Source organism: Limanda limanda, chromosome 9 (assembly GCF_963576545.1).
Source record: "Limanda limanda chromosome 9, fLimLim1.1, whole genome shotgun sequence".
Classification (NCBI taxonomy): domain Eukaryota; kingdom Metazoa; phylum Chordata; class Actinopteri; order Pleuronectiformes; family Pleuronectidae; genus Limanda; species Limanda limanda.
Genome location: NC_083644.1, coordinates 11,662,690 through 11,674,214, shown reverse-complemented (window position 1 = coordinate 11,674,214; position 11,525 = coordinate 11,662,690). Strand labels below are relative to the sequence as shown.

Genomic DNA, 11,525 nt, shown 5'->3' with positions numbered 1-11,525 from the left:
ATGACAAACAGCAAAACAAAACAGTTTACAAATCAGAGGTTGATGATATCTTAGATATATAGTGAACCTTTTTTGTAGGATAGAAATCCTTTATTGTCAGTGTACAACAACAAAGTTTGAGGTGGTACATCTGAAAAACAAAGCAAATTTATTTTAAAAAACAACTTTAAAATCCCAATAAGACACAGACAAATACATATGAGTAATTTAATCTAAAATGATGACATTGTAGTTACTGCACAGAAGAGATATAACCCTTAAAAACAATTTACATAAATATATCAAAATACTGAGGTGGTGGAGTTTAGGGTTCTGACGACCTAGTGAGGAAAAACTGTTTCTGGAGTATATTTGTTTGACTTTTGTTATACAGCCTTCTTATTACATCATGGTCCAATAATTAATGACATTGTTTGATTGCCCAGCCCAAAGGAAAACAATGAACTTGTTTTTTTATGAACAGTATTTGTGATAAAGCAGACACTGCCTGTGTGTGTGTATGAAATAGAAAGTACTTCAGTCAGTTTATTCCCAGGGGAGTAGAGCAGCACATTTGAGTAATTAACCCTCAACACCACACAGAGGCAGCATTGCATTCTACATCCCTCACTTACTTCACAGAGCGCTGGGCAGAGGATTCCATCCCACCTCCACCAGCACGTCTCTTTGCACATATATTACTGGAGTCTCTTACAGACATAAGCCCACCAACAGTTTATTATTGTATTGATGTATAGTGTTGATGATGATAAAGTGGTGCGTATAATAAGTATTTTTCAGGTATTTCAATGTGGTGTTGTTCATTGTTCCTCGTTCATGTGGGACATTTGAATCAAAGTCATCAGTGTCTGTCTGTGTTCAATCACAAGTTGAAATGTCTTCTGTGAAGATGGGTTGTCCGACTCTGACCTTCTGTTAAAGAAGCTTCTCATAAAACTGCTCAAGAACATGTATGTGATCCTCATCCTTTCATAAAGTCTTAACACTTTAGTATTTATCTTCCTTGTGTTTTGTAGGTTTCAATGCAAATTATTACCTCCACTAAGGAGGTTACGTGTTCTTCTGGGTCTGTTTGTTGTTATTTGTTTTGGATAACTCAAAAATTACAGAGATGATTTCAGCCAAACTTGATGGAGGGATGGGGCCAAAGAAGAACCCATGACATTTGTTGCTAAATCGCCCTTTGGTGATGACTGAAGGGCGGATCCAGGATTTTGTTTCACTTTTTCTAACTGTGTTTTATGACAAATAAATTATTTTGGGTTTTGAGGTCACTTCCCCTCGTTGTTTTGTCTATACTTAAAAAACCTGACGACCATGTGTAGGATTTATACCTTGGCTGACATGCGCGCTCTACTGAGACTCATTCTTGTTGAATAAGTATTTACGATGAGCTGTGGATTGAACCTTTCTTTACGTGATGATACACACAAGCAAGCACAGGATATCTTTCAAAGAGAAAAGTGATTCAATCCAATAACTGGTTGGTTGATGGGAAGATACCTTCTCATGGGTCAAGTTGATTTGGTTGTTGCAGCAGAAATTGTTTACGGAGGTTCAGCAAATGTGATTTAAACAGTATAGTCGACATCGACGAGTTTCACGATTAAAATTTCCTTACATTTTAGTGTTTGTTTGTTTGAAAATCCACCCCTATTGTGACTTGAATTCCTTCAGGCTATGTGACACAACATGTGTATATTGATTACTGTCGCCTTCATGCGTTTAATTGTTGTTTTTTTTCATGGAACTATGCTGAATTAGCAGAATGGAAGAAAGCAAATCTCCTCCTCAAACTACATCCTGTCTGTACCTGTTGTTCACTGCTGTTGCCAGGGAGGGATCAATTGAGTGAATCTAATGAATAGGAAGGTAATAGAGTGGAATAGATTACACAAGGGATTTTAGGTGGGAAGGGACTTTCTACATTCCAGGAAAGGGCATATTTATTTATACATATGGAGGTAAATCCTTGGTGGTGTTTCTTAAATTGCCAATATTTATTGCCAGTGTATTTACTTACTCTAAGTTATGTGGGGTAGTTAGTAGAAATTCCAAAAGGAATAGCTGTATTACATGATTATAATCATGTAATCTTGCCGGCACGTTGGGTCGGCAAAAAAATAACTGTGACACTCTAGAATGGCACTCAGTGGAAAACATTCCTCTGCAAAGGCCCACAGTCGTCCTACATTCAATCAGGTTGCACAATTTCTTTTCATCAAGATCCATGAACTCTTCCCTTGGGAAAATGGTAAATGTAGAAATGTAACGCAAAGTTGAAGAAAGGGAAAACATCCTCTATCTGCCCCCTGATGCGGATCTTCACCAAAATGTAATGGCTTCTTCCCTGACCCATACAAACCATGAAGTTACTGTTAGGTTTTAAACTTAATAAGGTAACAGCATCACATTTTTTTAATTTTTACCCAATTTAGCCCCATTTGGTTCAAATAAAGATACTCCAGAAACACAAGAAGGGCCATAAAACCTCTGGTGTGTGTTGTGGTGTCCGGGGCAGAGGGGTTCAGTTTCATTCTGGTTTTTTTTGTGTTTCTTTTGAATGGTCTTTGAATGGGGAGGTCAGATCTTTAAAGGCCTTTGACCCAATGTTTAAATGAATATTAGAAATATCAGCTTTACAAACAAGGAGCACTGGTGATGATTCTTCTCTTCTTCTCAGCTGCTCTTCTCTTCAGCTTGTAAGAAGCTTGCGTGACGGGTGTTATCATGATTGCCCACATTGCTTGTTCTCTGTTCTCTGGATTTTTTATGACCCACGTTCAATGTGTACACCAACTATACGAGGCGTGTGTTATCTTTGTGTATCTCAGTGTAGTTGTAGCCTCTATTGTCACAAGTCTGTAATGAGCAGGTCCACTGCTGTTGTCCCTCTTTCCCATTGAACCACATCACCTGTGTGTGTGTAAAATGGGGTTTATTGTCTAATTTTGTCAGTGACTGCTTAATTAAAAAAGAAACATGATGATCATAATGAATTGCATTTTCATTTAGAAAACCTTGCTGTATTATTACGAAGATTTTTCTTTGATGCAAATAATCCCCAGCTGAGTCATTCAACCTGACATGTCATTGTTTTCATAGATTGCTTAATGGTATTTGTATTAATCTGTTTACTTTGGATGTTGTTATTTAAGGCTCTATTCAAATAAGAAACTTTAAACTGCAGAGGTGTGAGGACGAAGAGGATGAAGAGGATCCAAGTTCCAAGAATCTCTGCAACACATCCTGAGAAGACACAGCACAGAGAATCTCTTCATCTCTTCTGCTTCATCTTCTGGAGAGACACGTCATCATAGATATGTCTGACTTTGAGACTCCGGCCCACTGAATTCCTGACTATTACATGACTGGTGATTTTTTTATACCGAGCTTTACAGTGTGGCTCTCATTCTAGGTAATTGTGTTACTATAAAATGTAATGGTACAACGTTAAATTATAAACTTCATCTGCCTCAGACAGTAGATTATTATTTAAATGGCTTGAAACTCTTTGTTTTTTGGTAACTTGTGTTAAACTTTTAAAATATGATGTCATCTATTCAGCTCCAACTCTCGAAGGTTCAGGTGAAATGTAGAGAAAAAGTGATCTAACTCGGCCTTAAACAGAATAATCCTCTCTGAGTATTTGTTTTGTAGACACTCACATAGCATATAGTAGATGCTATCCCTCAGGTTAGTGATATTTCTGCCACTTGTGCCCATACTGGTGCAGAAACGCCACAATAACATATTTTCAAAAATCCGAAGTAAAATATTAGGATGGTCAGGCTGTTTCCCACAGGTATCGTGCAGAATATGTTCCATCCAGCCATCCATTATCTATAACGCTTATCTTTTGAGGATCTCAGGAGCCAATCTGATATTTGACGAGAAGCTTCTTGCTCAGTTTGCCAACATATTACAGGGCTGATATGTGGAGACAGACAATCATTCCCACTCAAATTCACACCTAAGGTCAATTTAGAGTCTTCAATTGACCTAACCCCCATTCTGCATGTCTGTGAACTGTGGGAGGAAGCTGGAGCATCGGGAGAAAACCCACACAAACACATCGCATCACCATGCTGCTCCCAGCAAAAGGCTCAGTTAATAGAATTCACCAGTTCCATTGAAACATAAAACCCTGAGAGGAAACATGTAAGTGCACATGGAATGTTCTTTTTATCATTTTTGAAAACATTGACAACTATTTGAGACAAAAGAAAAGTTACAAACAGAATTGACCTGCAGTTTGCGTCCATTTTCAAAATGTTACATAAATAAAACTCATATTTATAAATATCTCTTTTTTATAAACATATAAATAGTTTTTAAAACATAAATACATTTATGCAGGGGAAGATGAAGTACATGAATGTACAGCGGCAGCAGCATACAAATGTACAGCTTTGCAGTTTGTAGTTTTTACACCTTTGCCCGCCATCTTGTCGTATGCGTCTGCAATTTTATCTGTTGACCACTCTGTATGGTATACATACATGTATAGATGTATATATACTGAATACTTATTATGTATATATTTATATGATGGTTTTGTAGCATTGTCATCTCAGTCTTTGTTTTTATGCTGGTCGTGTTGACTTTCGTACCGAAAATCTGTCACTTGGTGAGTTTGTCTTGGTTTTGTTCGTCAGTTGAGAACAAACTGAACCAAAACTGTCGTCCAGAGATCTGGAGAAAGAGAAGAAAAGGGAGAAGCGAGGTTAGACGCAGGTTTCAGATGATAATACAATTAACACAAGTTATTTTTCATCTAATGCCTGTTCATCAGCCTCTGGTCCATCTGAAAATCTCCACATGTACTTTCTAAGTGTTGCTGAGTTCAATTCGTCTCCCTGACTCTCCTCTGACCAACATGTGTCCGACACAGACTTCCACATGAGTGATACGCTGCGGCGCACGGCGGAGGACAGATAGGTGTAAACGGATGAAAAACACTCATACTCATTAAAGTTTAGTCAGAAAATCCCACTCCCCCATCAGGACTTCACAGCCACAACAAGGCCTCCAGCCACAGGACTGCCTGTGCGTCACCCACAGCTTCCTCATTACTTATTTCACCCCCACCAGTCCCTTTTGTTGTTTTTGTCAAAATCCCTTGGTTTCAGAGAAAAGGTTTTCCTGAACGCTCCTGGCCACCACAGGGTGCTGTGCATATAAAAGTGTGGGGGTCTGCCCGTCTGCATCCCCACTTCCCCCGTCTCTCCCTGCCCCTTCTTTTTTCTCCTTCAACTTGATGTAACCCTGTAGTTTCCTGCATGAAGCAGGCGGAACCATTCATGGTGACGCACATTAACACAACAGAGTTCCTAAACACCCGCACTGTTTCTCATACATCAGTCTGCATTAGTCTAAGTGGGCTATCCAACTGTCCTAAAGGGGGTTTCTGTCCAAGGACACGCACACACACACACACGCACACACACACACACACACACACACACACACACACACACACACACACACACACACACACACACACACACACACATAAAACGCAGCTTAACCTCATCTCAAGAATCAACTCTTTTGATAAGGGGGAGGTTTATGACATATGTCCAAATGTACAAATGTCCTGTGCTTAATGTGATTTCTTCCGCCAAGCCGACCTTTGACCCGACCTTTGACACAGTCCAACCACAGTCATCACTCTCCACTTGCTGCACTGTACAATGACGCCACTAAGATCGGATTTTTATTCTGAACTAGTTTTAACTTTGGAGGCAAAGCTCAGTGTCCTGAGACGACGTCAAGAAAATCCATAATCTCACTGGAACATCTTTTTTCTCCATTTGTTCTTTAATTTCGCTTTCTCTCTCTTTCCCTCTCGCCCTCCCTAATATCTACTGGTCCCCTTTCTGTGTCTGGAGACCGTACAGACCAACAGTGTCAATGCCTTCCTCCGTTAATTCATCCTGTAGTTCATCTTTTTTCTTTTCATCCATTCATCCCTTCAATATACAGGAATCTTGACCAGTGATAAACAGAACATATACGTTCTCCATCCTTTTTTTCCTTCTTTCTTTACTCAAATCCCTCTTTCATTCTTTCTTCTGTCTCATTCTTTTGTAGAACCCTTCCCACTCATTTCTTATTCCCATTTTCCAACCATTCATTCATCCATTTCTTGACATTCTAACTTCCTTTTAGCCATCCTGCTTCTGTTCATTTATCAACATATCAGGTCACAGTGAGACTTGCAGTGTTATGAACTCACCATCACTCTCCTAGCAGCCCATGCCGCTGATGGTCCCTATCCTGTCCATCTTGTGTCCGAAGCAGCCACTCCGCGACGTGGAGCCCCCTTTCTTGTTCCCCGACTTGTGTCTCCTCGGTGCGGGTTGGTCGTTGAGCAGGCGAGCCCACATCCCTCTGGCCCGGGTGTCCGTGCGTAAATCTCGCAATATCCGAGAGCGCACAGCATCTAGCCGCCTCTCCCTCTCCTCCGACTCCATAAAGTCCGCCAGCTCCTCGCCCAGCAAACTTCTAAGAGACTGGAACACAAATTGAAAAAGACATAATGAATAAAATGATGTATCCCTTTGGGCAATGGGTTGCGCAATGATGTACGCTTTTGATCAAATTGCAATACGCGCCTTGTGCTTGTTTGAACAGAGCAGTTTGCATAGAGTTAGATTCTTTTAAACCTGAGCCTTGTGCATGTTTGCGCACCTCCAAACATCGTGTGCAGTGACCAAAAGGGAACCGGAGTTAATTTGTTTGTGCCATTTTACGCACGGGACCGCAGGAGTACCTGATGGCTCTATCCGACCCAAAGGAAATTTCGAATCAAACCTGAGAGTAATTTCTTAAAGCGGTTTACTTCCCCAGAGGGGTTTGAACCTTCATTCTACTATATGTGCACGGATCGGCTCTGTTACTTCAGACATCGCTGTTGCCGTCATTGAATAGGCACAGGTGCGTGAAAACTGGGCTCCTCTGGTCTGAACACTGAAGCATCAACTTGCTGTCATCCCAAACTGTAGTCATGTAACTAAACCTATAATTGAAATACTTAGTTCTGAAGTCTTTGTGTTATTTAGTCGATTCTGTGGACTTTTACGCACAAGACGTTCAGCTTTTGACCCAAATTGGAAAAGATCCAGTCCAAGCTGAACCTGAACAGTTCCATCCTAGAAAGTTGCTCATGAAAGTTGCTAAAACATTTATCTTATTTTATAATACCTCACTTTTAACAGGCTTTAACGTATTGTATGTCTTAGGCTTGCCACTGTATTTCAATGCGCGCTAAAATGCAAAAACTAACAAATGATGCTGGAGAGAAAAAACACTATGAAACACTGCAAAGTAAATTCCAAGATTATAAAAAAAAGATCGTCAAAGTTTTAGACCAAGAGAAAGTGAGGAAATTGACATAAATCTGGAAAAATGATGCGTAAAAGAAATGGAACCACGTAACAGCCGCTCACTACCAACCCAATCTCCCATCAGCTAACAGTGTGAAGCCTCAGTTCTCATTAATAAGACCATAAGAAACTTCTTCTTACCTTCTGCTGCGCCTGAGATAAAGGTTTTGCGCCCATCCTTACTGAAAGCAGCGTGACCATAAGTCCACAAGCTACCAAGTACGACAAGTTCATTCTGACAGGTCTGGTATTCTCTAAGAGATTCCTCTGCGCTGAAGTTCGGAACAGCAGCCAGTCAGCTGTTCAAAATAAGAGGCTTCAGTCCGTCCTTTACTCCAAAGCTGCTCAAGTGCTCCTCTAACCCTGTGTATTGGTCCTCAGCCCTTTATAGCCAGCCCATGGTGATGTCATGACAACCTGCGTAATGGTCCTCCTTCCTCGCCAGCCGCTGTTTTCTCTACCTGCCTCTGAGCGCGTCATGCCAGGGATTAATTAAATGATACAAGCTCCGGTCATCGGGGTTTCGGAGGAAACAAGATAGGCTATGAGCGATCAAAACGCACCGTCTCTTATGTGTCTTTTCTCCTCCAACCTTCAGACCTCTGGCTGAGGTTTCAAAGGCTTGTGCGTAAAGAGCTGAAGAGTGACTTTGGCACAGCCGGGACTCCTGAAGATGCCAGCCGCCTGCCCTGCGAAACATCTGAACAAGTCAGATTCTCTCTTCTGTGCTATAGCGAGGATGACATGTTCTTTTCTTGATAGTGAGTATTTCAAATAGTGGAATTAAATAATTTAGCTCATTTTCAAAGAGGTTCCAGGAATGCACTATATACGATTATATTAAGTTTTCTTAATCTTAAACACTTTTTTGAACAAACAACTCATAAACCACCAGGTCCCCACAATACTGGATGTGATGGTTTGTACCACAGAAGTGAGTCACATTGAGCAAGAAGCCTCATCATAAAGAAATGCTAATGTGTCTGGATGGATGATGGAATAAGTTCATCTGGGATTTCTGTCTGGTTTTGTGGATCTTGGGAGTTCTTTGGTTTTCACTGCAGTGAGACCTGCATCACACAATGTGCTAAGTGGAACCACAGAACAAAACAGACCTATGCTGCAGATCAGGCTGAGTGTTTTGACTGGGGTCGCCTCAGATGTATGTGTGTTTGTGTGTGTGTGTGCGTGTGTCTCTCTCCATACAGTCACACACACAAAGAAGCATGATTTAAACTAAAGAACACATTATATAAGAGCTCTTTGAAGCCTGGTGGTATGAAATTACCTTTTTTTTTGGTGCTCGAAAGAAATATCTAAGAAAGACTTAATTTTGTAGTAAAAGGCTAAAGATCCAAAGAGTCTCAACCTTTTTCCAAAGTTTTGTATAGCAACACAAAAGCCACAATTTTTCATTTCAGTGATGATAAAAACTTAAGAAAAATCTTTTTCGTAGCACCTGAACAGAAGAGATTTCACTGTGTAGATGTTTTTAGTTTTTTCACAGTGAAACCAAGAGGGTAGAACTCTAAAGTCCCACAGTCTGATACAGCTTTCACTTTGATTCTCAATTATATTATGACAGGAAGGTGTTAATCTAAAGTATTAATATAATAATCTCTTATTATATTATATGACATTAGGTACGGGCACTTGAATTTGTCTAATTCATGCCACAATCACAGCTTTATTTAGAGGAGGAATGTGTTCAAATAAGTTGCACATTATTGAGCTGTATAAATACAGAACATCTAACTGGTGTCAGTAGATCATCAGCCTCAGATTGATCAACTTGTGATGTGATCCCTGTGAGTCAAAGCAGACTGTCTTTTTACAGCGGCCACTTTTTGCAGTGTGGACTGATGTCTGGGTGCTGCAGAGCGGAGCTGCAGTCGCAGGCAGCACCGTCTGTGTTGGAACACAGAGTGGCAGTATTTGCTGTGCTGAAAAGAAAATACCCCTCGTATAGTCGCCTGCTTACTGGCTCAGTTCCAGCCTGTAAAAAGAAGTCATTGCTCACAGTTGATCACGAGTATATGAAGATTAGGGCTCTTTAATTGTTTGATAGAAAATCTATAAATCCATAATGCTCTGATGATTTGTCGTATATGTTACCTCCACAGTTTTAACGGTATTAAATCTTGATTATAGAAAGTTTACTGCATATTATTTTCATTCATAGGTGATGTTTGTATGTTGAGGCCAATATACTGATCTCAATCAATCGTCACATCATCACTGCCATCTTGCTTTGGTTGCACCACCAGGGCATGCGTGATGAGGAAAATTGTCCCCTACTGTCTTCCAAGTTACGATAAGTGTGATCTTATTGAATGTTTTATGAAAGTTATATCGTATTGAAAGTCAGGCGAGTATCTTCTAGCGCCTCAAAAACCTTACTTCAATGAATGTGGATAAGTTGACAGGGTTTTAAAATCTATTTATGTCATTTTTTGGTCTATTTTCTGCTGAGTGACTCTTGATGGACAAACATCATAAACTCAACTGGACAATATCTGATATCTACTGTGATAAGAAGCCAGCAGCCCTAAACCAAGCAAACCTGTGGCTTTCTGAATAACAGCTCCGCTCATTTACTTGGGGTAAGAGACACATTTTACATTTTTGTCTGCAAAATAACTTAAGTTTGAGTCTGATGAATGTTTTATCATTGCCATTGAGCTCTTGTGTGTGTTCTATCTCAGAAAAAGGAAAAAAGAGAAACAACTACATCCAGAAGGGATTCTCTGAGATGTGGATTGTGACAAAAAGTGTCTTTTACCTCAATCTGCAACTGTACATTTTCCTGCCATAGAGTAAAATTAAGGTGTTTTGCCTCAAACCCTCTAACCATGTTTCTGCCAAGTTTGGTTTTATTTAGTCATTTGATGCGACAAAAATGGGGTGAAACGCCATGATTGACAACTGAAACTGACTCGTGATTGGTCAAGTGAATGTATAGGCGGAGCTTTGATACCAAAGATTCTTACCAGGATCACTGCTGTGCAGACCCTGGTGCCAAATGATGTCAAAAGCTCAAGATGGCAAGACGACACCTGAATCCAGGACATTTTAGCTGACATTTTGTAAAACGTGAGGAAGCAGAGACAGGTCGCACACAATCTAAAATCTTTTAAATTGTGCAGTAGCTCTATATGGAAGCTAGTTTCTCTTTTGTGCAAGAATATGGTTTATGGACACACATCAAAATCACCATATTACACCCCTGTACAGTAGTTACTTACTGACATGCTTACGATATGTTTGCTAGTGAGCTGGGAAAGTTAGATGCAAAAGCCCAATGAAAGATTCTGACATGTTCTTGTGCAGTTTTCCAGACCTGGACTTGCCCTGTCATCGAGAATTCGGCCAAAAATGACAGGCTCCGTGCTCTTTTGCAGCTTTTTGTGGCAGTGCAGTGCTGCGGTGCCAGCTATCATCAGGAGAGATGCTTTTGTTTCCCATACTTAAGGCGAAAGGAAGCCTCATTGACCTCTTTCTAAGAACTAATTGAGGGGTTGTCCCTTTCAGCAACTGCAGCTGGAAAATCTCACTCACACACTGAAGTACCTGTAGTGAGAGGGAGTAGAGGATGCTGCCTCCGATGGGAGAACCGCTTCATATCTCACTTATTTGTGCAGTAAACTTCACTTTCACAGTGGCAACAACGTGGAGCTGGCGAACCCTGCTGACCTCGAGTCTGTGACGAGCATTTCTTTCTTATTGCTAATCCCTTTATTTTGATTTTTAACGAGTGACACATTCTTCCTTAATGCCGCAAGTGTTGTGTCACATGTTTGTCTTTTTTAGGGCCGTTTAACAATGTTACGCACTTTTCCCGATGACATCACACGGGTTACTGAGAGCACCTATTTTGCTCTGTCCTTTTGTTTCCTCCCTCGCTCGCTCTGCCTTCGCCGCAACGTCTTATCCGCTTAATTTTCAATAAACTTTTTTAGCTTTCATGTGGCCGAGAGAAAGAATGAAGCACGTCGACTGGTTTGCATCAGGAAGCCGTACAAACCAGTGGAGTGGCCGTGTGTTGCAGTAGCCCTCGATGTGAGTGTCTATGGGAGGATTGAGTGTCTTGGTTTCTTCTCTGGGGTTAGTGTAAGACAAACTACAAGGCTGTTA

At 40.6% G+C, this 11,525-nt stretch overlaps 1 protein-coding gene across 1 annotated transcript; it reads right to left on the bottom strand.

Moving 5' to 3' along the window:
- Positions 1–4,365: 4,365 nt before the first annotated feature.
- nppc (natriuretic peptide C) lies at positions 4,366–7,732 on the bottom strand. The gene is made up of 3 exons (XM_061078679.1): positions 7,533–7,732; positions 6,242–6,518; positions 4,366–4,695 (listed from the first exon to the last, which is right to left on the bottom strand). The coding sequence occupies exons 1-2, from the start codon at positions 7,623–7,625 to the stop codon at positions 6,252–6,254; spliced, it is 360 nt and encodes a 119-aa protein (XP_060934662.1). The 5' UTR covers positions 7,626–7,732; the 3' UTR covers positions 4,366–4,695; positions 6,242–6,251.
- Positions 7,733–11,525: the final 3,793 nt, after the last annotated feature.